General features: G+C 57.5%; 4 protein-coding genes across 12 annotated transcripts in view; 1 reads left to right on the top strand and 3 right to left on the bottom strand.

Moving 5' to 3' along the window:
• Positions 1-15,322, bottom strand: part of MTMR4 (myotubularin related protein 4) — a 58,341-nt gene extending 43,019 nt beyond the window's left edge. The window contains exon 1 of one of the 2 annotated variants that reach the window (XM_030474752.2): positions 15,255-15,322. The gene's annotated coding sequence lies outside the window, so the exon portion shown is untranslated. Of the gene's footprint in view, positions 1-1,156; positions 1,176-15,254 lie in introns of those variants that run through there. The other variant, XM_030474755.1, reaches the window with a different exon arrangement.
• Positions 15,323-16,320: 998 nt separating this feature from the next.
• LOC115603126 (caspase-1-like) lies at positions 16,321-21,159 on the top strand. 6 transcript variants are annotated; one of them, XM_030474793.1, is made up of 9 exons: positions 16,321-16,593; positions 17,088-17,360; positions 17,687-17,805; positions 18,059-18,235; positions 18,397-18,631; positions 18,736-18,888; positions 19,494-19,603; positions 19,946-20,051; positions 20,767-21,159. In XM_030474793.1, the coding sequence occupies exons 1-8, from the start codon at positions 16,587-16,589 to the stop codon at positions 20,036-20,038; spliced, it is 1,167 nt and encodes a 388-aa protein (XP_030330653.1). In that variant the 5' UTR covers positions 16,321-16,586; the 3' UTR covers positions 20,039-20,051; positions 20,767-21,159. The 6 variants fall into 6 exon arrangements, 5 of the variants coding, with proteins under 5 accessions (XP_030330653.1, XP_030330652.1, XP_030330655.1 ...); XM_030474792.1 differs by having other exon boundaries at positions 20,682-21,159; XM_030474795.1 differs by lacking the exon at positions 20,767-21,159 and adding an exon at positions 20,753-20,764.
• Positions 21,160-21,811: 652 nt separating this feature from the next.
• Positions 21,812-24,292, bottom strand: ABHD11 (abhydrolase domain containing 11). 3 transcript variants are annotated; one of them, XM_030474803.1, is made up of 6 exons: positions 24,168-24,292; positions 23,832-23,967; positions 23,583-23,756; positions 23,064-23,234; positions 22,643-22,824; positions 21,812-22,341 (listed from the first exon to the last, which is right to left on the bottom strand). In XM_030474803.1, the coding sequence occupies exons 1-6, from the start codon at positions 24,263-24,265 to the stop codon at positions 22,203-22,205; spliced, it is 900 nt and encodes a 299-aa protein (XP_030330663.1). In that variant the 5' UTR covers positions 24,266-24,292; the 3' UTR covers positions 21,812-22,202. The 3 variants fall into 3 exon arrangements, with proteins under 3 accessions (XP_030330663.1, XP_030330664.1, XP_030330665.1); XM_030474804.1 differs by lacking the exon at positions 23,583-23,756 and having other exon boundaries at positions 24,168-24,271; XM_030474805.1 differs by lacking the exon at positions 24,168-24,292 and having other exon boundaries at positions 21,819-22,341; positions 23,583-23,760; positions 23,832-23,904.
• A 753-nt stretch (positions 24,293-25,045) lies between these two features.
• Positions 25,046-26,185, bottom strand: LOC115603136 (claudin-3-like). The gene has a single exon (XM_030474812.1). The coding sequence runs from the start codon at positions 26,071-26,073 to the stop codon at positions 25,429-25,431; it is 645 nt and encodes a 214-aa protein (XP_030330672.1). The 5' UTR covers positions 26,074-26,185; the 3' UTR covers positions 25,046-25,428.
• Between the last annotated feature and the right edge of the window lie 998 nt (positions 26,186-27,183).

Genomic DNA, 27,183 nt, shown 5'->3' with positions numbered 1-27,183 from the left:
GGGGAAGAAGAGCACTGGGAGAAACACAGGGGCAGGAGGGGATGTCAACACATTGTTTTGTCTTTTTCCCTCCTCTGCAGTGAAAAGTAAGGGGAAAGAAGATTGGAGAAGTCAGAGGTGTGCCCAGAGCAGCCGTGGGCTTAATGCTGACAAAAGCTCATGTTTAGGGAAGACCAAAGCAGATCCAACCAAAGCCTTGGCCTGGCCCAGAGCCCTGCCATGGAAGCACCACTGCCAAAGCAGGAATTAACCTGAGAAGTCTTGGAAAACTGAGTATGTGAGAAGAGAGACAGGCTGAAGATGGCAAAGCTTGGGAAGAGCAATGCAGACCCTGAGGGGCAGACACACTGGTGGCAACAGGAAACAGACTCTGCATGAGATGAGCGGGCATGAGGATGGCACCGGGGCACAGGCAGTTTGGGGGTTCATGCTGGTGAGCGCTGTAGAAATGAGGACTGCTGAGGGTGGAAGGAACAGGAAGGATGCAGGAATGTAGAGGAGGGTGTGGACAGAGCCAGAGGGGAAATGGGCAAACAAGACTAGAGCTGCGGGGAAGAAAATTCTACCTGAATTTGAAAGATGCCAAACTGGACAGGCTGGGCTCAAGATGCACAGGCAGTGGCGGCCTGGCACCCACCTCTGCTGCAGGCCCAGGGAAGAGCTTAGCCTGGGGGCACGACCAAAGCAGTCTAAGAACAACTTGTTTTGCAGAAGAATGAAAAAGCAGAGGAGGGAGAGACCCTTATGGGACAACCCAAGCTGCAGGACTGCTTTTCCAGCACCATTTCATCTGCCCCATTTTTCCCTCTGCCACATCTCGTTCAGCCAGGAGTCAGGAGAGATGGACACACAGAGGAACCAGAGAGCACCATGTGCAAGATGGCAGTGCATGGACAGGCAGACACTGATGGACTCCAGATGTGCCAGCCAGATGTCCCTACGTTGTGGAGGATTACGAGGGAAGAGCACAGAGCCCAGGCCCCTAATGCACACTGCTATGCACCACCACAGTGACTACAAGCATCATGAATTGCAGCAGCCTCCCTGCCAGCTAGCTCCTCCCTTCACATTAACTACAGTGAAATCAGAGTTTCAAGGGGGAAACTGTGAAGGAAGACCCACGTACTGCAGTGAGGACCTGGTGTGTGTTACTCACGATCACCTCCTTTCTCTTACCAGTGCCGCGGCAGTGGAAAACAGCTCCGAGGGTGAACAGGCAAGGGCTGGTGGCACCAGGTGGCAGCAGCACCCAGGGATGTTCTTGCCTTCCTCTTCCTCCGGCACTGGCAGAGAACAGGCCTGCAAAGGCGCTGCCATCGCTGCGCTGAGTCACTTCCCATCCCGGCCAGCGAGAAGCTGCGGCACCAGCAGAGTGAGACAGACCCTCATTCATCTCAATGGCACTGGTGCAACCCTGCTCTTCAAGAGCTCCCCCTGAACTCCCCCACCCTCCTGGCCTTTCATCCTGAGCTGGCAGAGGATGAAATCCAGGCAGAGGAGGGATCCAAGCTCAACTTCATAACCACCTGACTGAGGGAGACAAGAAGCACAGCTCTGGCAAACATTTCAAAAGCCCCTGTAACTCCAGCCCGTCATTCTCCAGATTTGTTTGCTTTTCTTGAAACAAACAAAAAAAACAAAAAACAAAACAAAAAAAAGAGGCAGTTGGGACATTGGGATTCACAATTAAGCCTTTATTCAAGTACAAACAATCGCCTGGTCCCTACCCAAAGCAGAGCAGAGGGACCCATCCCAGCTGCAATCCAGGCTCTTGGCCGTTCCCTGGGTTCTCTGCCTGCAGCCTGAGGGACATGGGTGCTGGGCTCCCTCCTGCTCTGCCACTGCCCCTCTCCACACCAGATTTTAACTCAGTCTCAGGAAGGAAGCAACAATGGCTTCAAGGAAACGGTGCCTGTGCTACTGAGGTCACATCCCAAGTGTCCAGGCTGGAGCAGCTCTGTCTGAACTGGTCTCTCTGCAAACACTCCATTCTTCTTACCCATCAGGAGCATTTGCCTTTTAATTCCCATCAACTTGTGGAGTCTTTGACAGCTGCGGCTTTCTTTGAAAGGTAGACTTTGTGACTGCAGAAAAGTGCCTGAAATATGTGACCCAAATGCACCAGAAAGCTCAGAAATGAAAAGATAAAGCCCTGAAGCACCGCTCCTGCTCTCCACCCTTCACCAGCCCTCCCCAGCCTGGCTCAGGCCTCTCCGGAGCACCCAGCTGCCATATGCTCATACTCACCATCTGGGTATTTTAAACAACTTCAAACAAACAGCAGCAACACAACTTCAGCCCTGTTGCTATTACAAATATCACTTCTATTATTCCTTTATACAAGAGGGACGTGGAGCTGTTTGGATCGAGTCCAGTGAAGGGCCAAGGAGATGCTGCGAGGGCTGGAGCAGCTCTGCGCTGGAGCCAGGCTGAGAGAGCTGGGCTGGTTCAGCCTGGAGAACAGAAGGCTCCTTAAGGGGAGACCTTAGAGCAGCTCCAGTGCCTAAAGGGGCCACAAGAAACCTGGAGAGGGGCTTTGGACAAGGGCCTGTAGGAACAGGACAAGGGGGAATGGCTTTAACCTGCCAGAGGGGAGATTGAGATGAGCTCTTAGGCACAAGTTCTTCCCTGTGAGGGTGCTGAGGTGCTGGCACAGGGTGCCCAGAGAAGCTGTGGCTGCCCCATCCCTGGCAGTGTTCAAGGCCAGGTTGGACAGGGCTTGGAGCAACCTGCTCTGGTGGAAGGTGTCCCTGCCCATGGCAGGGGGTTGGAACTGGATGAGCTTTAAGGTCCCTTCCAACACAAATCAGTCTGTGATGATTCTCTAACAGGTGTGTAAACGTACTCATTTGGTGTTATTCTAGAAGCCTGAAGGTTTCTCAGGCATCTGCCCGCAGCCAGCCAGAGGACAGGACCAACGGGGGAACTATATGCCCAGTAAAGGCAGTTGGAGGCTGGGCAGGATGCCTTTGGCATCCAAACAGGCACTAGAGTAAACTGGTACCTGCCTGCAAGCACCTGAATCCACGCTTCGGACAGACAGTCAATAGAAACAGTGTCTGAAAGAAAAAAAATGCTGCTGTTATTGCAGGTGATCACATGCCCTGCAACACTACTGGGTGTGACAGCCCCGCACAGCCACAGCTCCAGCCAGGCCTCCTGCTTTCTCCAAGGGTAGTTTTCTTCCGTGGGAATCAAATGAAGTATTTTTCAGTTACCCACATAAACATGTACATGAAAAAGCTATGACCAAAACTAGAGCAGGTCCGAGAGGACAACAAAGCATTGAGATTTCTTCTCTTGACTCACCCAAGTCAAGCCCATTTTCCCCGGCAGCCTTCCCACAACCAGCTTGCACCGAAGAGGAGGATCCTGCGCCAGGGTCTGCAGCACTGACCGCAACATCAGACCGCTTGAAACATGGCTGTGAACACAGGTCTCTGCTCAATGCTCCTCCCTGCTCCTGGAAACCCAGTTTCTCGCTAAAACTTGCAGTAACTGCACTATTAACCAGTGAAGCACACAACGCCACCTGCCATGGGAAGAAAGCTCTCAAGCAGAGTGATGAACATCTGCTCAGGGTTTCTGCCATCAAGCTACAGGAAGACAGGAGACCACAAGATGAGAGGAAAACCCTTGAGAACTGTTATTAGTAAGTTAAGAGCTCACTTTCGATTAGATGGTCTACTCGAAATCTCGCTTTTTGCTGAGCACAGGCAGCCACTGATCAAAGCTGTCAGCTCCTGTGGGAGCACTGCATCTGGGGGAAGCTTCTCTGCACAGTGCCCAGTGCCAACAGCCTGGACGTCCTCCTGCCCTGTGCCACAGCGGACAGGAGCCCTCCCAGGGCTTCGTGTTCTCACCACTGCTCTTCCCAGCCAGGCACGTACAGCAGTGAGCTTGGAAACCTGCACTTCCTGAGGCTTTTTCTGGGGGTTGTATCCCTCCCAATAGCAAGCAATGCCTAACCTGGCCTTTAACAATTCCCCTTTCCCAACCCAAGCCCCCAAAATCTCTGGTTTAAGAAGGTTAAGCTGGAGCCTCTGGTCTTTAATCTCTTGGTATCCAGAGCTTTCAAAACTGTTTTGCACTTTAGCAGTAGAAAAATCACGTGAAGGGACTGCCTTGCACACTGACCTGCTTTCTTTAATAAGCTCACCTCAAGCAACAGGACAGCAAGTGCAGGTGAGCTTAACTGCCCTCCACCATGAGCTTAGCTGGTGCTAAAAGCAGCGCTGTGCGTGACATCCTCTCTAAAGGCACTCTTAGAAAGGGAAATCCCCAGCAATCAATAAAAGGAAAGAGAAGGCAATTCGATATATATAGCAAGTGCCCTGCTTATTGAGCAGCGAGAGCTGCACGAAGCCACGCGCGCTGTCCCTTCCCCGCTGGCAGCTTCCACCAGGACAGGATATGAAGACAGGCACATGACTGAAAGGAGCCTGAGGATTTATACTCATCTGCTGCCATTCACAGAAACTTGTTCAGTGCCAGGAACACAGCCTGGGACTTTTTACCTTTAATAACTGACTGTATTAAAACTCATTAAGGATCAAATTCCTGCCTCTGAAATGTTTAGGAAAAACTGAAATGCACCTGACATACTGTATCTAAACCCAAAGACAAATCTCAAGAAGCAAGGGGATTTTTACCATAGCCTGGTTTGTGTTGGAAGGGACCTTAAAGCTCATCCAGTTCCAAGCCCCTGCCACGGGCAGGGACACCTTCCACTAGAGCAGGTTGCTCCAAGCCTCTGTGTCCAACCTGGCCTTGAACACTGCCAGGGATGGGGCAGCCACAGCTTCTCTGGGCACCCTGTGCCAGCGCCTCAGCACCCTCACAGGGAAGAGCTTCTGCCTAAGAGCTCATCTCAATCTCCATCATCTTTGCTCAAATACATCACCTTCCTCCTGCCAGCACATCACTGACAAGCTCAGGTAAGAGCTCACGGTCACTGACACCAGCAGCAGCTCCATCGGCCGTTTTGGCTGCACCAGACTCTCCCCAGCACTGAACTCAGCTCAGCACACTCTCTGCCCCACAGCCAGAACCCAGCCGCAGCTCCACAGCTCTGGGGCTGGCAGCAGCACAGAGCAGCAAAGCTGCATCTGTGAGAGAAGTCAGACCCACAGCACCCGAGAAGGCATCCAGCTCCCCATCTTCTGTCACTCCGTAACACCCCTTTGCTCTGCAGTGCTTGGGGGGTGGGGGGAAGCGGCACAGCTACCCGCAGCACAAACATGGTGGGATCCTGCCTGCTGCACTCCCTGCTCCACAGGGAACCTCAACGCATGAACCAGCTGCTTGTTCAAGCCTCAATTTTGTCTACTTCATCATCAGTAAAACATGCTGAAAATGTGACTTCCTCTGCTACAAACCCTACTGAAACCTTTCTGAGAAGTCTAAATAACTTCCTCTTGTATTACAATGAAAGAAGCCAAGCCCACAGGTGGGACAGCTTCACATATACTTCTGGAAATTCCTCTAGTAGAAACACGTACTGAAGAAGGGAAGATGCGGTAGAAGAGAGGAGGGGAATGGGGGGGAGGGAAGAAAGGGGTTTCACTTCTCATCAAGCCTGTGTTTTATTATAAACCAAAACTGCTAGCCTACTTCATAGGATGAAAACTCTTTTGCTTCCTCTTTTGCCCCATTTAGCAATGGCAATGGAAGCTCTGCACACTGTTTCCTAATGAGGCAGTTAGATTTGCACAGAACGTCTGCATTCAAGTGTTTTATATTAAACTAAAATCTCAATTTACTCTCCTTGCTGAACAAACAGGCTCTGTCTAGGATCATCTTATCCAGCATCCAAAAGTGCTTGGCTGCCCTCTTCCCGCTGGAATGCAGGGAAGGCAGCAGGAAGGTATCCGTCTGTTGGCTGCCATGGCCAGGGGGTGGCATTCCCCAGGAAGCAGTGTGAGCAAACTGAATACGTTCACTTTTAAAATTCCAGAAAGGGGAAAGAGCAAAGAACAGAGGAGGCACAAAGTGACCTCGTGCCAGTCCAAGAAGTGCAAAGGACAGAAGGGAGGGCTACGAGTCACTTGCTGGCATGTCCCAGCCGTGGCATCCACTCCCCCTGTGGGTCTGCATCCTGTCCGTGCTGGCTGCCTGCCGGTAACACGGCATTCCCCCTGCAGCTGCCCGCAGTATGTCTCCAGGCCGCCCTAGAACCAGCACAGTGCCTTGGATGCTAGAGGCTACCGGCTCTCCTAACGGGAACAGCCAGTGGAGTGAGTCAGCCACTGGCACAAGAAAGGACATAACCAATTCTTCAGACAAAACCATGCCAGTCCATTCATTTCTTCTGATCATTTATTCATCTTAAAGCACTGCAGGGGCTTCCCTGCAGGCCCTGCTCCTCTTTAGGTCCATCAGATCTCAGCCTGAGGCAACTCCATTAATCATCACTTCCTGCACCAAGTCTCATCCCTCACCTTCAGCCAGCAGAAAAGCCCCAACATGGCTCTTCATGCTAGTAACCAACTGTGCTGCAAAAAGAAAGCATCTGCTCTTCTAGGGTTGGCACCCTGGTAACACCGGGTATCACGTTATGCAGGAACAGAGTCAACAGCATCACTTAATGTTTAAGGTGAAGATTACTTTTGCCCAGGTCACCTCTCTGAGAGTTGCTGCCCCACAGCTCCCACTCAGTGTTCTCACCGGGCACTGCAGATGCCCACTTGAAAGATCACAGCTGCCTCACTGGGGAACAGGAACGAAGCTGTCACAGCCGTCAGGCCAGCAGTAGCAGAAGGATCAGAGCAAAGCCACTGCAGCAGCTTTGCTGAAGCTACCATGTCCACTCCAGGCAGAGGAGCATTTGACACTGCCCCATAAGATGGTGCAATCTGGCAAAGCTACAGGGCAAGTCTGGGACTTGCTCTTGGGTCCCCCTGGAGTTTCCCGCACAAACCTCCAATACCTGGGAGCCTCCCACATGGCCTCTGCTCTCACCACAGGACTTCCAAAAAAAGATTGTGAAGTCTTGTTATTATGTTCCCTTCGGTAACAACTGCCGCTGTGATGATGCACTATGGGCTCAAAACCCCCTGGAAAATAGGGACTCCACAGCTTAAACAAGCACTTCTCTATTGAAATCAAGGTACTTTCTCTTCTTATAGGCAGTTAAATCCAAACACGAAAGCCCAGCGTACAATAACAGACATTCAGAGCTCAATGTGCATTTCATCTGCCTAAGAGATAACAGGGCCCTGGGCAAGGCAGCAGTGTGGGAGCTGGAGCAGGAAGAGAAAGGACATACAGCACTGGCTTATCCTAGCAAAACTCCCTAAATCTGGTAATAAAACTACTTTATAAAGGCACTGTACTGCATGAGCTCTAGTACCAACCCAAGTCTAGGAGTGCCAGAGCAGGCAGCAGTACCAAAATTCAGTCACTTGGTTAACAGTCCATCAGTCCAGTGAGGCTACAACTTCTTTACAAAGAGCCACTGCTGACCTCAGCTCTGTCCCCTCGCCCAGACATGCATTATTCCCTCTTCCTGCAAAACGGAAAGAGGCAGCACACAGAGCCCCTGACACCTTACGGAAACTACGTCCAGATGGAGAAGTTTCCCTGCTGCAAGCAAGATGCAATTTCCCTTTGCCCAGGCTCCCTCTGTATCCACAGCTGCCTGCTGGGTTTGCACACACATCCACATGCAGGGTTACCTCTGGGTAACACCAGGTCACCAGAGAAAGTGTGCAGAAACTGGGAGCACTGGCAGCTTTCCTTTCCTAGGGCGGTTGCTTCTTGTCAGCTGCTTGGAAAGGATGTGGCTATGAAAAACACAAGCCAGTAGCTCCCCTGACAGAGAACTATGAAGCGCTGGCACTTTCCAGAAGCAGATAATCTCTCCTCCATACCAGGCATGTGATGAACAGCCTCAGGCAGGTGAGAGATCTGTTTGCAGAGGACTGAGAAGAACCAGGCACACTGTGTAGAGGCACAAAGGATTCGAATACACAGAAAGAAAAGCTGATACCCCAGGAAGAGGCGGCAGAGTTAATCCCCATGCAGGGATCCCAGCCATTTGCTGTCTAACCCATTGGGACTGCAGGGAAATGGCTGCCCAGGAACACAGCACACACAGAGGCAGACAGGTCTTCCCCACACCAGACCTCAGCTGCAGCTCCCCAAGTCACAAGCGCCTCAGCTTTAAAAATACTAATAAAAAGCATCAAAGGAAATAGCTCCCACATACAGAGGACATTAAAGGGCTGTGACAAACCCTGGAGTAACCACTCATCACACTGGAGGAGCACTGCAGAGGGAATGAGAAGCTGACAAGGGCCCAGACCTCCCCAAGGGTGCAGGAGAGTTGACAACAGGACTCCAAAACATGAGCTGTACTTCAGCACAGCCAGAGGGAAAATTTAACACCCCACATCACCAGCAACACACAGCAAACACGGCATCCTCGGTGGTATGTAAAGCATCTTAAAAGCACCTCTGCTGCTTCCAGAGGAGCTCACCAAACCCCACTTCACTGTGCATCTTCCCACCAACCCCCCTCCAATACATTACATTGTACTTCCCCCATCCAGCTTTCTGCCCCATCACACGCTGGCTGCTCCATTTCACATCTCACTTCAGCCTCCCCAAGCCTTGGGCCTGAAAAAACTCTCTTCCACTCACCCAAGTCTGACCTTCAGGGCAGCACAGGCTTCGTGGTTTGCAGCCAGATACCACAGGCTTGCTCCAGTTTTCAGCAAAAACAAAGCACTTCAGCCATTGGGAAATCCAGTCTACCATTAGGGAAGGAAGGCAGAAGTGCCTTTGGCACTGGGGCAGCTGCAGCCCTGACCTGGTGGGAGGCAGGAGGGGGCTGTGCAGCCTGGCCAGAAAGCAGAAGTACAAGCCCGAACGATGCTGACTGGGGTGAGAAGCAACGACTCCAGGGCTCCTCACATCCTCCTAACCCTACACATGAACAGCCCAGGTCACCAGGAGCCCATTGAGTGAGGAAGCGCAGCCACCAACCTGAGCTCAGGGCTGGCAGCCGAGTACCCTCGTGCGATGTTCTCAGCCCGGGTGTAGGGGCCTCATCCATGAGATCCTGAAAGAACAACAGCTTCCCATACTCACTTTAAAACAGCGAGACAGAGTTCCACCTGGCTCTGCCCCACTGCATGCTGTGACACCGAGAGCTATCTGTCAGCCACGCTCCAGCCACAAAGTGCACTTCCACAAGCTACTTTAAAAGATTTAAAGAGAAATTTATTGTGAATCCAGGCAACACAGTTGAAGTAACAGAGACGACTGAATAGATTTATGCTGGATTGCCACAAGGCACGCATCCACTTGGGGAAAGCTGGCTACTTCAACAAGTTTCTAGAACAAAACCAAACCCCCTCTGAAGCTTCCAGAAAGAACAATGCAAACTGCACCCTGCACTCTGAGCAGTGCTCACTTGCAACAGAGGCGCTCAGAGAAAGACTGGCAGAGTCTAAGCAATTGAACAGACTGTGAAGTAGAAATGCTTTGAGGGTCCTTACCATAAAGCTGTCACTCACAGGCAGCACCATGTCCAAGCACATTCTGCCGGGGAGAACAATCCCACAATCTCATTTTGCAATGAAGAACTGGTCAGGTTGCAAAACGAACAATGACTCCGCTTTCCAGTCAGTGCTGCCTGAGCCATGAAATGGAAGAAAGCTGAGCTCTAGAGAGTACCCTGCCATGAATGTGGGCTTAAGTTCAGATAGAAGACTTTGCCCCCAAGCAGATAACCTATGATCTGTGGCTACCTATGTCTCTGCTGCCAGGATGGACTCCTCCAGAGGGGTGGAGCTGATGGCAGCAAGCAGCCCCTGCAGAAGTCAGCAGGCTCGGCTTCTTGCTAGGTCTCAGCCAGAGGTCCCCAGTATCCAGCCTGCGCTTTGCTATCCAAACAGTCCCATGCACCTCATTTCTCTCTAACCCCCTTCCCAAGGCTCAGGTAAACCACATCCCTCCCGTGAATGCTATGTTCGTCCTCCCCAGCACGAGGAGACCCGCATCCTCACAGGAGGCAGGGCAGTATTTCCACCCCCAGGAAGACACACAATGGGAAAAGCAACACTGCGTCGTGCATGCCCAGGAGAGCCGACCTCAATGGGTCTATAGTGCCTGAGATCAGCTGTATCCAGCACGCTGTTGAGCAAACACTCCATCTAGAAGATAAGCAATACGATGCACAAGGGAAGGAAGGTTGGTATTGCTCTAGATCAGAGACTAAAAGGAATAGGCATTACAAAAACACACAACACAAAAGGAAGCCTCCACGGCCAGAAACTTGATGCATGCTGAAACAGAATACAGAGACATGTAACGCTCCTCTCCTGGGACAGGTGCTGGGCAGGCTGCTCCTGCTGAAGAAGAAATTTGAGGGCATCTCTCAACTGAGCAAGAGCACCAGAATCAAAATAAGTAGCAACAAAGTCATTACCACTGCTAAGAGAAGGAACCATCTGTTTGGTTTGTTGTTGCTATGTCCCATTAATGTTATCTCCTCTAGGGAAGGCAAGACACTGCTTTCAAGTCCACCATCTCAGGTCTCTGAAAGATGCCACAAAACCAATCCTGTGCAGAACCATTCCCACAATTTGATCCCATCCCAGTGAAGCAGAGGGCCCTCAAGAAGGGGAAGGAGCAGCTCCAGCTCAGAGGCAAACCAGGTACTTCAGAGTGAACGGAGGCTCTGCATCAAAACCTCAGCGCAAGGCTGAGCACAAACACGTTGGGAGAACTGTCACAGAGCTGCGTTAGAAGAAGTCTCAATAGACCCTAAACATCCACAGGCATCAAAGCCTCTCAGCAGCCGTGAGACTGACCAACCCAGACCTAAGCGAAGCAAAGATGGAGGGAAATGAATGGAGGTAAGGGAGGTGTGGGGTGTGTGTGCGGCCCAAAAAGGGCTGCAAGGGTTCAGGCTTAAGGAGGAGGCTCCCTGGTACCAGCACATGCCCTCTGGCAGGAAAACTGTGTGCCGGGCTGCACCCCCAGAGCGTGAGCAACAGGTCGAGGGAGGGGATTCTCCCCCTCTTCTGTGCTCTGGAGAAGACCCCCCCTGTAGTCCTGATCCAGCTCTGGGACAACAGCACAAGAAGAACGTGGAGCTGTTGGAGAAAGTCCAAAGGAGGCCACGGAGCTGCTGCGAGGGCTGGAGCAGCTCTGCTCTGGAGCCAGGCTGAGAGAGCTGGGCTGGGGCAGCCTGGAGAAGAGAAGGCTCCTGAAGGGGACACCTTAGAGCAGCTCCAGTGCCTAAAGGGGCTACAGGAAACCTGGAGAGGGGCTTTGGACAAGGGCCTGTAGGGACAGGACAAGGGGGAATGGCTTTAACCTGCCAGAGGGGAGACTGAGATGAGCTCTTAGGCACAAGTTCTTCCCTGTGAGGGTGCTGAGGTGCTGGCACAGGGTGCCCAGAGAAGCTGTGGCTGCCCCATCCCTGGCAGTGTTCAAGGCCAGGTTGGACACAGAGGCTTGGAGCAACCTGCTCTGGTGGAAGGTGTCCCTGCCCGTGGCAGGGGGTTGGAACTGGATGTGCTTTAAAAAGGTCCCTTCTAACCCAAACTATTCTATGATTCTATGAAAACAGGCTCGTTTCAAACAGGATTTAACCACTGAATGTGATTCAGTTTCATTTCTGCTCACATTCCCAGTTAAAAGAGCTGATTTTCCTGCACAGGCAGGCAACCAGGCACCGCTCCAGCACACACAGCAGCACAGCGTGTTACAGCTGCTGGAGCCATGCGAATCCATTGCAAGGTCTGAAGCTCTGGCTGCAAAGCTGCAGCACCTCGCACCAGGGCAGCTTCCTTCCTCACAAAAATTCCCCCTCTCTGTTGGGAAGCACACCTGATTTCCTTGGATTTGGTTCTGGGCTGTGAGGTGCAGGTGCCATTGTACTTGTTGCAAAGGCAGAGAGCAAGGCGGCAACCAAGCAGAGCAACCAACGAACATGTACTCAAAAAGTAGGCCTGAAGAGGCATTTACTATTTATAAGCCAATCATCTGATCCCTCCAAAGGGAAATCCTATCCTTTCAGAACTGCACAGTCTCCACAGGACTGTGAGGGAGGAACAGAAGGGAAGCAATTACATCGGCGAGGAGTGCACTCAAAGCGCCGGGACAAAATTCCTCCCTGCTCCATAACAGCGCAGGCATCCTCCTGGAGAGCAAGCCAGGGATTACGAGCAGGGATTAATCTGTTACGCTAATTTGCCAAGAGCAAAGTCATTTTTTAAATGGCTCTCTTCTCCATTCACCACTCTCTAAAAAGGGCTCTGGTCTACTTCTGCAAATGTTGACATTTTCCTGTGAGCAGCGATAGGGAGTCTCACGATAAAGAGCTGGCACCAAGATCCAGGAACACACCAACCAGCAGAGAACCATGGCTGGATGGAGCTGCCTTGGGGAGTGGGCAAGCAAGGATGGAGGAGAAAGGTATGCACTTCCATAATTGCTTGCTAGTTATTAATTCCTGAGGGAACATTCCTCTCCTGGGAAGCTGAGCGTGACGTGCAGGTATGCATCACAGATTTTTTTTTTTCTCCCGTTCGCATTTCGTCCTGATAGAAATAATTGGGGTTAGATTATACTGCTTGATTTGCCTGTAAAACAAAGCTCAGTTCTTTCCAACGCAACCACACACCCCAAGAAACAACCTCATTTTCTCTCCAGCCTCCTGCAGGTGACAGTGGTCTCCAAAGCTGAGCTGAGGATACAGAGCAGGAGTAACAACAGCTGTGTCCCCACCAGCACAGATTAAAGCAACATCTCGAGGAGGTGGCCCAGCTCCTGGCACAATCCTCACAAGTGTGAGGGAGGCCTTGTGCTGCCTCCAGGTGAGCAAAGCTCAGCCAGCTGCAGGCCATGGATGGGGAACCGCTGCACCCACCACCTCCACTCCCACCAGCACTGGGATGAGGGCGGCTCTGAAAAACCCACATGAACCAAAGCCAAAACTGAGGCAGTGCGTCTCCTGGCAGATTCACTTAGAGCAAGAGCTGCACAGCAGCATTCTCCAAAGCTGCTGTACCATGGTAAGACACAGCCTTCCCTTGAGTTTGGATTTTTTCTTTGGGTTTTTTTCCTTTTAGCTTGCTCCAGACAGAGCCAAGTGACTCTGTTGGGCAGGCAGCCCAGCGAGGCCTGGAAGGGCACTGCCACAAAGCCAACAGCAATGATACCTCCAAGGAAATGTCCCCTTTCAGGCTCGCTCAGAAAATATCAGCTCTCTGTCACTGCCAGCATGAACAGTCTCCTGTGAATGCAGCGAAGGGAAGGGGAATCCAGGTGTTCCTAGAAATTAATAGCTATAAGTAAAACTTTAACATTTATTTCCTAGTCCACGTTTCCCGAGATATTCCTCTTCCAGTGAGCACCCTGAAAGGCACCACGGCACCCTACAAGCTCCCAAGCTGTTCCCACACAAGTCCCCAAGCTGGCAGCTGAGCAGCAGCACTTGCCCTTGCTTTTACTGAAAAAAGCATTGAGACTTCATGTAAAAGTTGGCAGCTAATGCAAAGTCATGGCTGACTCGGGGAGGTTTGTTCTCATGCTTGAATCATTGTCACTCAAAATACAGGCTTTGGTTTGGAGGCACACACTTGCACACCACCACCCGCCGCATGAGTCCCCACAGTGCAGCCTCTGCTCTCCCCAGGTACACGCAGACTGACAAATCCCCTCTCAGTTTCCCACTGGATGAAGCAGATGGAGTTCTCCTCACCACAAGGCAGATTTTTCCACCTTTAATCTCACCCTCGTACAATGTCTCCGAATTCTGCCCAGCATTCCACCACCCTTCACACCACACAGGGCACCAGCCCTGGGTACTGCTGCCTTTGCACCAGTGTGGGAGCTGAGCTAACTGGCCCTCTCTTCCTCCTCAGTGAGGTACCAGAAACCACCTTCTCCTGCCTGCCTCCAGCCCTGCTTCCTCTGTTCAACATACTCATGAAGCCAGGCAAAACCCACCTAGGACAGACCTCACACCCTCCTTCCTTGTTTCTCTGTTCACATAACAGACTGCTCCTGAGCAGTTTGCTTTCTCTGGTAGGAGATGTGTGGCCTCACCAGAAGCACAGGGCCAAACTAACCAGACCAGCGTATCGCAGCCTCATGTCCTGTTTTCCACACAGCACTCTGAGCTGCTTGTGCACTTCATCAGCTTCTAGCTGCAAACTTTCTCTAGGTCATTGACAAGATCAGTGGTATGATCCTTGTGAGACCATTAATATCATGTCCCCCATAATATCCTGGGAGCCACCAATATGACATGGGTTATTTTGAGCTCATCCCCCTTCACTTAATTCAGCAGGAAGAGCCAAAGGCATCATAGCCGTTGCTTTAGGGGACTCGTGTGCACTGCACGTGGGTGCCAAAGGTTATTGTAAATAAACGTCAAACCTGCAACACCGCCTCCACGCACCAACCACCGCCCTTCAGCCACCCGCAGTTCCGAGGTGCCGCAGGGATGACTCTGTGCCCCCAGCACGGGGGAGGCACCTCCCCCAGGGACACCTGGGGCACGGGTGCAGGCGGGGGGCCCCGGCAGGACCCCGGCGGGGTCTCCGCGGCCCGGCCAGGGCGGCCCTTGGCAGGAGAGGGGTGGGCGCCGCCGCCGCTCCCCTCCCGCGGCCGGGAGGCGAGCCGGGCCCGCAGCTCCGCCCCGCCGCCGGGTGTCCCGCCGGCGGGCACGGTTTACCGGGCCCAGAGGCCGCCCGCTGCCGCTCTCGGTACAGCGGGGGAAGGCCCCGCGGAGCCGCCGGACCGACCGGCGGGGCCGGCAACGGGCAGGCTGCCTCCGCCCCGGCCTGGCCGGCGGAAGCTCCGAGGCTCGTCCCTCCGCCTTAACGCAACCCAGCCCGTACCCCCACTGACACCTCGGGACCGCCCCCGGCCGTCACCGGCCACCCAGCTCCGCAGCGGGCGGCAGCGCAGGCCGGCGCGGGCCCACCGCCACCGCCCGCCCAACCGGGCCCGGGCTGCGGGCCCGCCATCGCCGCCTGAGGGGTGCCGCCACCGAGCCGGCAGCCGCCCCGCGCAGACAGGCCCCAGGAGGCCCCGCTCACCGGGCGTCGAGAAGGAGGAGCAGAGCCCGGCCCTGCCCGCCGGCGGGAGAAGCCTGAGGGGCGCGGGCAGGGCCGGGCCAGGCCGGGGCAGAAGCGTCGCTCGGTGCCGGGGGGAGGGAGGGCGGACCGGCGGGAGGGTTCGGGGGGATCAGGGGGCGGGGCGGGGGGGGGGCACCGGCGGGATCTCACCTGGCTCCGTCCGCGCCACTCCCGCCTCTGCCGCGTGCAGCTCCCTGCCTTGCCCCCCCCCGCCGACCCGCGCAGCGCAGCCAATCAGCGCCCGGCGCCGCCGGCACCGCCGGCCAATGAACAGAGCGAACGCGTCCCCGCCCAGAGCCACGGGCCGCCAGGGCACGCCCTTCTGCTCACCCGCAAGCCTATCCCGTGACCCGGCGCGACGCGCGGCGCGGGGCGGGACGCGGCGCCCAGAGCCCAATGAGAAATCACAGCGCGTCCCGCCGCAGCCAATCGACGGCCGGTTAACTCTTCCCCTCCGAAAAGGGCGGGCGACAATAACCCAGAGGGAAATGACCACCACGTGACCGGGTCGGCGCCCGCAGCGCCTCCCCCCCGGTCCTGCCCCGCGGCAGCGTCTCCCCGCCCCCCAGCGGCGTCCGGTTGTGCTTCACGGGCAGTTCCCCCCGCGAACAGCGCGGCGCGGGCAGGCCTCGGGAAGTCCGGTCCCCGCACAGCCCGCGGCGTCCCGCGGAACGCACCGCGGGGCGCTCCGCGGGAGCCTTCGGGACAGCCATGGCTACTCGTCCCTGCGGCTCACTGTCGCGAGCGTTACTCTGTCGTTCCGCCCAGGCCTCACCCCACGGTCAGCCCCACTTGTGCAGCCCCACTCATACAGCCCCACTCTGACCGCCCCACTCACACAGCCCCGCTCGGACAGCCCCGCTTATACATCAGGCTTTCATAGTCCACATGTTGTGTTTCAGGCAGGCTGCCCGTGTGGGGACAGGGCTGGAGAACCCTCGGGTGGACCAGGATGCTGTTGCCCGAGGTGGGGTCTTGCCACCAGTGCGTGGACAGGGCAAGAGGAAGGGATGAGCTGAGGTCAGCCCCAGAGAGGTCTGGTGGGTTTGGGGTGTGCAGATCAAGGGGACATTGGTTCTTGGCCACCTCTGCTCAGCCCTGGGGCTGTGGGCTGTGAGCAGAGCTGCACCGTGCCTGGCTCTGAGGGGTGTGGGAGGGCTGGGAGCCTCCTCCTCACCCTGCAGGAGCTGGGTGCTGCTGTGCTGGGGACGGTTACACTGTTTGGATGCCCCAGTGTCACAGGGGTGCGCTGACCATCCCGGGAGGAGATCTGAGCATGGCTGCATAGGACACGGGGCTCTGGCCCCATGCACAGTGGGCTCGCAGGACCGCAGGGCCTTGGCAGGGGTATGGTGACAGCCCAGGAGCAGGCCCCAGCCAGCAAGGAAATGGGAAGTGAAACTGAATTTTGCTTTCAATTTTCTACGCCCTCCTCCTCCCAGCGGAAATGGACTTTGTGGCTGCTTCTGCTGGCTGGGGGCAATGACAGGTGAGTGTGACCAGCGGTGCTGGAGCTCAGTGGTGGGATGGGGTCCTGCCTCAGCACTGCCAGGGTGCTGCTCATCACCTGCTCACCCAGATCGGCCCAATGCAGCATGGTACATAGGCTGGGGCCCAGCACATGGCATCCCTGAGTAGCTGGGCCCTGCTCCTTGCAAGTAACATCCCCTGAGGAACTTTCTTTGGGTGTGTGGGACAAGAGGGAGATGGGAGATGCAGGGGAAGGAGCGGGCAGCATCCTGGGGGAGGGGAATCACCCAGGGCAGATGGTAGGGGAGGGATCAGCAGCTGGGAGGGGGCAACAGGGAAGGGGGCAGCCCCTGGGGGAGGCAATGGGGAAGGGCAGGCAGCAGGAGGGCTGATGGGGAAGGGATCAGCACCCAGGGGAGGCAATAGGGAAGAGGAAGCACTCAGAGCGAGCGGTGGCGCAGCGGGCGCCTCGGGGCTGTGGGGGCTCTGGGCGCTGATGTGTCCACCCAGCAGACAAGCTGCTCCTGAATGTGCGGTTGGACTTTGTGGAGCGTGCAAGCAAGCCGCTCATCTCCGGGCTGCTGGATGAGCTGATGGCCCGAGGGGTGCTGAACCAAGAGGAGGTGGAGGAGGTGCAGGATAAGTACACGGTGCGCACTGACAAGGCCCGCTGCCTCATCGACTGCGTGCGCCTGAAGGGCCCCCGCGCAAGCCAGATCTTCATCGACAGCCTCAGGAAGCGTGATGGCACCTTGGCAGAGCAGCTGGGCCTGGCCACTGACATGGGTGAGTGATGCGGGACCGTGATCTGCCTCCGGCCATGCTGGGGCTCCCACTGCCTTCAGCGGGATGCTGGAGGGATGCCTGGCCCCGGCGAGTGTCTGAGGCCTGAAGGCAAGGGGCAGCTGGGCACCTCCGGTGTCACTGCTCTGTGGCACTGAGTCCCCTTTGCATGCAGTCAGGACAGGGCTCTGAGGGGTGGCCATCCTCAGTGGGGCTGAACAGGACCCCCAGGGAGCAAAGCCCAGCTCTACTTGCCTGTACGTGGCCTGGCACAGTCCCCTCTTGCTGCAGGCTCTTCCCAGTGTAACTGTGGGGCTTCCTGCTTGCAGGGCTCCCCGGTGCGCAGCTGGTCTCCCCCAGCCCCCTCGTTGCCATCCAGGGCCAGCAGTGGATCCGGCAGTGTTCCCTAAGCGAGTACCAGCACATCAGGGCCACAGAAGGAGACCAGGTGCTGTGGGCAGAGGAGATGAGAAGAGTGCTGAAGGGTGGCCCACCCATCCTGCTGGAGCAAGCAGGGGCTTGCCGAGGGGAGCCAGGGTCTCTGCTGACCCAGGAGCAGGGCAGATGTGGGAAGATGCCACAGGGGCGGGAAGATGTGGCTGCTGCACCCCTGGGCCTTCCTTGCTATTAGCTGCCTCCCAAGGAAAGCCCTCTGCACCCACCCACCCACTGCTGAGTGCTGCCTCCCTCTGTTCCCACAGATCTATCCCCTCTATCTGCCACGGGAGGTGCGAACCCGCAGGGCCCTGCTCATCTGCAACATTGACTTCGAGCACCTGAGCCGGCGGAATGGGGCTGAAGTGGATGTACAGGGGATGACAAAGCTGCTGGAAGGGCTGGGCTACGCGGTGGACATCCATCACAACTTATCTTCCGAGGTAAAGGACTGCACAAAGCAGCTGCCACTGGCCCCAGGAGTGGCACAGGGACCCTCCTTGGGTGAGCTGGTGTTGGGGGGCTCAGGGACCTGCTGGCAGTGGCTCCTGCCCACAGCTGGTGGCTGGCTCTCCTGATGTTCCTTCCTTGTGCTGGTTGGTAGGAGATGGCTACGGTCATGAATGATTTTGCAGATCGCAAAGAGCACTGCACCTCTGACAGCACCTTCCTGGTCTTCATGTCCCATGGGGTCAGGGCTGGGCTCTGCGGGACCAAGAGCAGAGACGAAGCCACAGACATCCTCTCCCTCGATACCATCTACGAGAAGTTCAACAACCAGCACTGCCAGGCACTGCTGGGCAAACCCAAAGTGGTCATCATCCAGTCCTGCCGTGGAGGTGAGGCCCCACCACAAGGTGCCTGCGAGCAGCCACGTGAGCCCCGAGAACTGGGCGAGGACGGGACACCCCATCATCGCTGATGTCTGGCTCTCCCTTCCCAGGCAAGGTGGGCTCTGTGCTGGTGAGCGAGGCTGCAGACCTCTCTGTGCCCACTCCCGGCCCCACTCACACCACCCATGTGGCGCTGGAGGGTGACGCCATCTGTGAAGTCCACCTGGAAAGTGATTTTGCCACTTTACATTCCTCCACACCTGGTGAGCAGCTCCTGAAGTAGTTGCCCTGCCTGAGGACAGGCAAGGGCAGTGGGGACTCCTATTCCTGATGCCATGGGTCTCCTTTACATGTCCTCCTCCTCAGGCCTCCATCCAGTGACTGCTTGGGCATTGCTCCAACAGCCTCTGGAGAGGGCAGCGTCCTCCAGTGCTGGGGTACGCAGCTGCTCCAGGACACCCACAGATCCCTCTTAGAGGCACTAGGGCCAGAGCTTTGTGCCGTGCCTGCCTTCCCTTGCCCTGGCTCCAGCCCTCCCCATCAGCTCTGCTCCTTCCCCAGTTGACTGATCTCACCACAGCAGCTGCCCAGGGGAAACTGTCTGCTCCTGCTGGGTCACAGGTGGCTCCAGGCCATGCCAGCCTGGCAGCTGGCCTGGCTGGGAGCATGGGAGGGCAGAGAGGCTGGAAGAAAATACATCATTCTCTCTTCCCTGGGGTGCCCTGTCCTTTTCCATGCTGTGGGTTGGATAAGCCAAATATAATGATCTTGGAGAAGGTGCCCGTCTCCTGCTCCGTCTCCCAGTGTTAATCACAGCTGCAGCGAGGGACACCAGTGAAGTCACACTTGGCATCTCCTGTCTCCTCAGATACTGTCTCCTGGAGAAGCTCAGTAACAGGATCCCTTTTCATCCAGCACCTGATAGAGCAGTTTCGAAACCACGCCTATAACAGTGACTTGGAGGAGCTATTCCGAAAGGTGAGGTAACTGCAGGAACGCTGGCACATGCAGCCGTGCCAGCCGCCAGGAATGCTGCTGGGAGCAGCTCAGGCCAGGCCATTTCTTGGCCCTGGGGAGCAGGCTCTGTCCACAACGGGTCTGGTTTGGCCAGGAAGGTCAGCTGGGCCTCTGGAGGCATGAGCACCCTGCCACATGGTGGGCACGCAGGAGCCCGGCATGCTGGTGCAGCCCTTGGCATCCCTTGTGCCACCACACACATGCCTGGAGGTGCCCCTGGAGATGCCTCCTGACACCATTCACCCTTCCCATGCCTGGAATAGACCTTTTCTCATTTCCCCCCATTTGTCATTCCCAACCCAGGTCCAATATTCCTTTGGAAAATTCCCTCGGCAGTTGCCATCAAAAGAGCGGACTACGATGCCCAGGAAGTTCTTCCTCTTCCCAGGCATCTGATCTCCTGACCATGGTGAGTCTCTTCACCTCCCACATCTGTGGCAGCCTTTTGTGTGTGCACCAAACCCGGTACCCAGCCAGCATGGAGGAGAGGGAGGAATTCTCCATTGCTCCTGGGCTCCAGAGCTTGTGGCTGGATACCCAAAGGACTTGTGTGCCAGTAGCTGGGGCCGGGCAGCAGCCTGACTCCCTCCCCATCTCCCAGCTGGCCATAGGACAGAGGTGCTGAAGGAACTCCTTGCAGTAGGCTGTGCCTCAGGAGCTTTCTCAGTCTAATGTTCTTAATAGGTGAAAAATCAATATATGGACAGCAAGTGTTTGAATTTGGAGGTAACATACCAGAGATCTCAAGGCTCTGCTCCAGAAATGCAGTTATAGAATCATAGAATAGTTACGGTTGGAAAGGACCTTAAGATCATCTAGTTCCAACCCCCCTGCCATGGGCAGGGACACCTCACACTAGACCATGTCACCCAAGACTCCATCCAACCTGGCCTTGAACACTGCCAGGGATGAAGCAGTCGCCACTTCTTTGGGCAACCTGTTCCAGTGCCTCACCACCCTCACAGTAAAGAACTTCTTCCTTATACCGAACCAGAACTTCCCCTGTTTAAACCCATTACCTCTTGTCCTACCACTACAGTCCCTGATGAAGAGTCCCTCTCCGGCATCCTTGTAGCCCCCTTCAGGTACTGCTCTGAGGTCTCCACACAGCTTCTCTTCTCCAGGCTGAACAGCCCAAACTTTCTCAGCTTGCCTTCATACGGGAGGTGCTCCAGCCCCTGATCATCCTCGTGGCCTCCTCTGGACTTGCTCCAACAGCTCCATGTCCTTATTTGAGGACACCAGAACTGCACACGGTACTCGAAGTGGGGTCTCATGAGCGCAGAGGGGCAGGATCACCTCCTTCGACCTGCTGGTCACACTCCTATTGATGCAGCCCAGGATACAGTTGATTTCTGGGCTGCAAGTGCACACTGAAGCCAGCTCATGTTCACTTCTTCAGAAAAGAAAGGACCAGAGAGAAAGCCCAGAAAGAGTGAATCTCCAAACCAGCTACTTGTGCCCCTTTGCTAGACAATTGCAAACAGACCTAGAATAAAACAGTCCTTGGTCTCCTATCCTCCCTTTCTTTTGTGGCCTCCAAACCCCAAACTGAGCAGGGAGCAGCGGACACCTGGCTCTGGAGCACCAAACACAAAGCTGGTCAGTGTTTATTTCAACTGTCCCCACACAGAGCCTGTCCCCACTTGCGACAGAGACAATCTGTCACCCCCGGAGCCACCTCCACCCCATCTTTGGCTTTACCCATCACCTAATAAAGGGGTTTCACAGCAGTTGGCTCCGCACCGCTGCCCGCAGCCCACGGTGGATGGTTGTTCTGGCCAGCAGTGGCTGCTTTTGTGTTGCCTTCCTGGGAACACTGAGCAAGCAGGAGGTGGGAAATCCGACGGAGCTCAGGGAGGCAGATGTGCTCCAGGAACATTTCCATGCTTCCCCCTTGCAGGGTCACAGCATCTCCCTGCTCAGGAGGCAGCCTCTTCCACTCCCCCATCTTCCCGCTACCCCCAAGAACAAGGAAGGATGCAATTCGCCCTGGAAGCAAGAAACCCTCAAACCCATGTCTTACATGCGCTGCTCTCACAGCTTGTGGTGTTACAGGCCCAGCCCAGCTGTCACCTCCCAAAAGCATCACCCCGTCTTGCTGGGACTCAAGAGCCCCTTCCTGTGCCCACCAAACGTTCCCTGTCCTCCACAGCCACATCCAAACCATTTTCTGCCTTGGCACGGATTCAGCTTTATTGCACGTTCTGCAAAGTCAACAGCCAGATCACCAGTGGTCTGGCAGCAGAACGAGAGGGTTCTCCTGCCCCTGCCCAGCGCCTGAGGTGCCCCAGTGAATCCCAGTGCAGGCAGGACAGGCTAAGCAGGCAGGGCAGTGTCCCAGGCCTGTGCCACCCCCAGTCCCTGCAAGGTGGCAGGAGATCTCAGTGGGATGGAGGTGCCTTTCCACTCCAGCTCCAGGCAAAGGCCTTGCAGGCAGGACTGGGCTGCAGGTGGGCAGCCAGTGCAGGCTGACTCCCCCCTTGAAGAGCCCAGAGCCCTGCAGCTGCCTGGAGCTCCTCAGGGCCCACATGGGGCTTGCAGGAACCTGGTCCCAGCACTACGGCGGTGGCAGGAAGTTGAGGACAGCAGTGATGAATTCCTCAAATTTATCCTGATGGACTATGTGGCCTGCCCCTGCAATGTAGTGGACATCAGCCTTGGGGAAGAGGCGCTGGATCTCCGGGTAGTCTTGGGAACTGCAGGACAAGGGAACACGCCATGGGAAGTGTGGTGAGAGGCCCATCCGGGTGTCTGCCCTCCCCCACCATAGGCAGAGGGGTCCCAGGTCTGACCATGTCCCACTCCCTGCTGGGAAAGCCTGGAGCTGCCCCCCAGGTTCCCCCTCACTCTCCAGTACATTGGTGTCACTGGCTGCTGGAGGCACAGAGCTCACTCCAGAACCTTCCCTATCTTGGGGGCTTCTTCCCACCCTCGGCAGCTGCAGAAGAGCACATGGGGTTGAACCGCTGACCTCAAACTGCTTCTCTCCAGTCCCACCTGATATAGGGTGAGTCAGATCCTCCCAAGAAGAGTGCAGGGCCAGGATAGGGCTTGTGGAAGACGGGGAAGTTCATGATATCTACCAAGTGGTGGGAAATAGCATCCAGGTTCACCCGCCAGACGTAGTGGCCCTCCACTTCCACCAGGTTGGTAAGCAGGAACTGCCTCAGCTGCGGGTGCTGCCACAGAAGGGGATCACGCACTCTTCAGTAAAAGCAAAAAGCCCTCAGATGTTCTGCCACCCTCCATCCTGCCCTCTACTGCCTTCTCCCATGCTGTCATTCCCCTGTGACCCCACAGCCCTGGTGAGATGTCCTCCAGCTGCCCATGATGGAGTCTTGTGGCCTTAAAGCCTTGTGCTCTGGTCCCAGGGATGGGCTGGGAGCAGAAACCCCATCCATAGAACAGGATTTCCTACCTGGACCACTGGACGCAGCTGATCATCAGCCAGCTGGCGGGCTGCAGAGCGGGGCAGGCCATCTGGGATCTTCACTGACTTCATGGCAGAGATGTAGGAAGAGAACTCAGAGATGGGTGTGGTTGAGGTGGGACTGATGTCTACAGAGATGAGGCGCTCCACCAGGTCTGGCTGGGAACACAAGCGGGGCAGACGGATGCCAGCTGGGAGCTCCCCAGTGGGATGGGGCACAGGGCTCTGCTCCCAGTCTGACTCCCAGGAGGCTCTTAGCTCCCACCTCGGCAAAGAGCTCCACGTGCCTTTCCCTGAGCCCCTGTGCCTCAGCGTGGTGGATCTCTAAGCTCCCGCAGCTGGGCTTAGAGCTCTGAGCAGGACAGCACCCTGACCCTGATGGAGAAAACCCGCCTGCTCATTGCAGGGTCCCTGCTCGTTGCTGAGCAAGCCCCCCTCGGTGCCACCTCCCTTCCTACAGCCCCCAGCCCAGCTGTCCCCAGCCCCGGGCGCGCTGCGCCTGCCGACCCGCTGCAAGGCCAGGGTCATGGCCGTCTTGCCCCCCATGCTGTGTCCCAGCAGGATGCACTTGGTGATGCCCAGGCCGGTCAGGAGGTGCTGCACGTCCAGGCTCATCGCTTCATAGGTCATCAACGGGCTGTGAGGGCTGGTGCCGTGGTTCCGGGCGTCCAGCGTCAGCACCTGGCTGGGCAGGGGCACGGTCACAGCTGCCACCGCGCCACCCCCGGGCACTGCCCAGCGCGGTCCCCTCCTCACCCTGCCGCTGCCGCCGCGCACCAGCGCCTTGGCCACCGCGTGCAGGTTGGCGCGGCTGCCGAAGAGCCCGTGGAGCAGCACGAGGGGCGCCCGGTCCGCGCGGCCCCGCTCCTCGCCGAGGGACAGTGGCACCGCGCTGCGGAGAGAGCGCGCTGGGGGCGGGCCCGGCACCGCGGCCCCACGCACGAGCCCCGCCCCTGCGAGGGGAGGGGGCCGCGCCACGGGGGGCGGGACCACGGCGGGGGGGGGGCGGGGAGCGGGGCCCAACCCCGGGCGCCGGCCCCGCCCCTCCGGAGCCCTCCCGCCCCCCTGCACCGCGCTCGGCCGGGCGCTTACGTCACCACGGAGCGGGCGGCGGCGGCGGCGGTGGGCAGCGGGCGGGGGCGCAGCCGCCGCGGCGGGGCGGGGGCGCGGTGCAGCCGGCGGAGCAGCATGGCGGCCGGCGCGCGGGCCGTGACGCTGTGCGTGCAGACGGCCCCGCCCCGCCGCCAGGCGCCCCCTGCTGGCGGGAGGGCGGCCCCCCGCCGTGTCCCCTCCCCGACGATCCCTAGCGCCGCCGAGGGCGGGGGGGGGCGCTCGGGAACACGAACTGGGCGGGACGCAGCGGGCGGGGGACGCGGGCTCCCGCTGCCCGCTCCTGACTGTTCCCGCCCGCTCCCACCGGTGGAGCCGTGCAGGGCCGGGGGCAGCGCTTTCCCGAGAGCCGCTCCGAGCCCTGGGGCGGGCGCAGGACGGGCGGTGGCAGCCGCTCGGGGCCTGCCTGCCCGGCCCCGCTGCCTGCTCGCGCTCGAGCCCTGCCTGTGCACCTGCGTTGCTCCTTCTCCTTTGTCCCTGCCCGCTGGAGCGTGGCGGAGCCGCGGCCGAGCCGGGCGGTGGGAGCGGTTGTACACAGGCGGCCTCGCCCCTCCGCGGCTCCTCGAGAGGCGGGGGGAGCACCCCGTGTTCCGTCCGTGCTGTCAGACTTTGGACCGCAGAGGCAGGGAGTGCCGCTGCCTGTTCCTCTCCCGCTCCGACGGCTGCCGGAAAGCTACCCCCGAACGGGCGGAGGGGAGCAGAGACCCCCGGGCCGGGGGGACAGCCCCGTCCCCAAACCCGGTGCCGCCGGGGCGCTGCCGTGGTGGAGGGTGCGGGGTGGCTCCTGGGGGGCTGGACCCCGGTCCCCCTCCCCGCACACGGCGGGATCCTGCCCCCCCAGTCCCCAAGGATACTTGGGCTACCAAAACAGGACACGTTTATTGACAAATGTAACCGGTACAGAACACGCGTAACAGGGACAGACAGTGCCCGGACGGCAGCAGTGTGGGGGGAGGGACACCGGGGGGGGGGGGGGCACCGTCCCCACCCCTTTCCCCATACCCATCCTGTCCCTTCGGTGTGGGCAGGGGCACAGCGGGCACCGCTTCTCCCGCCGACCCGAAACTGCCTCTTGTTTAACCGAAACCGTCTCTATTTACACAGCCCGGCCCTGACCCGGCGGCCGTCCCCGTCCCCACCTTCGCGCCCCCCCCCACCCCGGTGCCGCTGTCCCCTGTCCCCACGGAGGGTGATGAGGATCCCGGGGAGGGGGGTGGAGGGTTTAGAGGGGTCCCGAGGGGGCTCAGACATAGTTCCTCTTGTCGTAGCTGGTGACAGCAGAGCGCGGGGCAGAGTAGGCCACCTTGCTGGTGGTGTAGCTGTCTTCTTTGGGGGGGCAGGAACAGCAGAGCAGGGACCCCCCCAGCAGCAGGAGGGCAGAGGCTGCCCAGCCCACGTAGAGCGAGGCACCCAGCTCCCGCTTCTGCGCGTCGAGCACCAGTGGGTTGTAGAAATCCCGAATGATGGTGTTGGCCGACCAGGAGGCAGGGATGAGGGTCAGGATGCCGGAGAGGATGAATATGACGCCGGAGGCAATGGTGATCTTGGCTTTAGTGCTCTCATCCTCTATGCAGCGGGTGCACTGGGCGCCCACGATGGCCACCATTAAACCCAGGGCGGCCAAGACGATGGCCACCACCAGGAGGGCGCGGGCAGCTTGCAGGTCCTGTGGCAGGGCCAGCATGGAGTCGTAGACCTTGCACTGCATCTGGCCCGTGCTCTGCACCACACAGTTCATCCACAGCCCTTCCCAGATGATCTGGGCTGTCACGATGTTGTTGCCGATGAAGGCCGTCACCCTCCACATGGGCAGTGCGCAGCAGATGATGCTGCACAACCAACCCAGCACTGACAAGGCCACACCGCCGATCTCCAAACCCATCGACATGGTGGACGGTTTCGCTGCTGTGCTCCAGGCGATGGCAGAGGAGAACCCACGGACCGAAACCGCGCCGCTCTCTGGTCGCCGCTCGCGGTGGGGGATCAGCTTACACCTGAGTGCACCTGCGCTTATAAGGGCTGGCGGGGCCAGCTCCAGCGCCCGCCCCGGGTGGGGTTTCACTGCTGGACGCTCCTCTCCCGCTCCTCCATCGTCGTCACCGTCACCTGCGTGTCCCACACCCTCCCCTTTGTTTGCAGAGATGGCGCCGGGTTATACTGGAGAAGGGCGGGGGGGGGGGGAGGCAGAGAAGCCACCAGCCATGGCCATCCCCGTGGTTTCGGGGCGATGGCACTGTGCTCATTCCAACCCTCTGAAACCCCTTCCTTAGGGATCTGGAAATCCCTCGGCTTTGCCATTCCCTCCTTCCCCAGGGAGGTGGCGGTGGGTCAGGGTTTGGTTTATTTCTGGGGCGCTCTTATCAGCGCTCACGTTTAACCAGAGCTCAGCAAGTGCCGGGCACCTTTGCATGGCTGTGCAAAGTGCAACCCCTTTGCCTGTCAGCACAGGAGTGCCCATGGGTGCTCCTTGCCAAGGCAGGGTGGGAGCTGGAGGGGGGTCCCTCCTGCTCAGCCCCCCTCCAGCTCCCACCCTGCCTTGGCAGGGAGTGCTGGTGGGAATCCCCAAGCAGATGATAAATTTCCTTACTCATCCTGCTCACATCTCATGGCCTGGAAGGAAGCTGATAACGCACGTAACCACCCCGGCAGTGTCACCCTGTCACCCTGAGCAGGAAGGGAATCAAAACCCACAGGGCAGGTGCAGGCAGGGCTGCCGCAGTCACGCTCCAACCATGGCTCCGGGGTGCATGTGTGTTCCTGGTCAACTGCCCCCCCCAACCTCGTGTGTCAGTGGCAGTGATGGTATTCCCAACACCCCCTGCCCCCAAGGAATTTGGTTGCTGGACACGGGCTTGCTCCTGCCTGTTCCCTGCCTGCGCTAAAATCTCCTCTACAACTTATTAACTACTCAAGAGCATGGTGGGATGCTGGCAGCCCTCTCTGCTCAGGCATCGACGGGAGAGCCCCACGTCTGCTTGGCTGTACCCCACAGCACTCC

Source organism: Strigops habroptila, assembly GCF_004027225.2.
Source record: "Strigops habroptila isolate Jane chromosome 13 unlocalized genomic scaffold, bStrHab1.2.pri S16, whole genome shotgun sequence".
NCBI lineage: Eukaryota > Metazoa > Chordata > Aves > Psittaciformes > Psittacidae > Strigops > Strigops habroptila.
The sequence above is the reverse complement of the archived record's forward strand: the minus strand, read 5'-3'. Positions and strand labels throughout refer to the sequence as shown.

Coding starts and splice junctions, on each gene's coding strand:
- LOC115603126 (XM_030474793.1), top strand. Junction 17,361..17,686: donor GGGCCTGGCCACTGACATGG/GTGAGTGATGCG, acceptor TCCTGCTTGCAG/GGCTCCCCGGTGCGCAGCTG. Junction 19,604..19,945: donor TGGAGGAGCTATTCCGAAAG/GTGAGGTAACTG, acceptor TTCCCAACCCAG/GTCCAATATTCCTTTGGAAA.
- ABHD11 (XM_030474803.1), bottom strand. CDS start 24,265: ATGCTGCTCCGCCGGCTGCACCGCGCCCCCGCCCCGCCGCGGCGGCTG. Junction 23,235..23,582: donor TGACCCTGGCCTTGCAGCGG/GTCGGCAGGCGC, acceptor TTGTGTTCCCAG/CCAGACCTGGTGGAGCGCCT. Junction 22,342..22,642: donor TCTGACTCACCCTATATCAG/GTGGGACTGGAG, acceptor CTTGTCCTGCAG/TTCCCAAGACTACCCGGAGA.
- LOC115603136 (XM_030474812.1), bottom strand. CDS start 26,073: ATGTCGATGGGTTTGGAGATCGGCGGTGTGGCCTTGTCAGTGCTGGGT.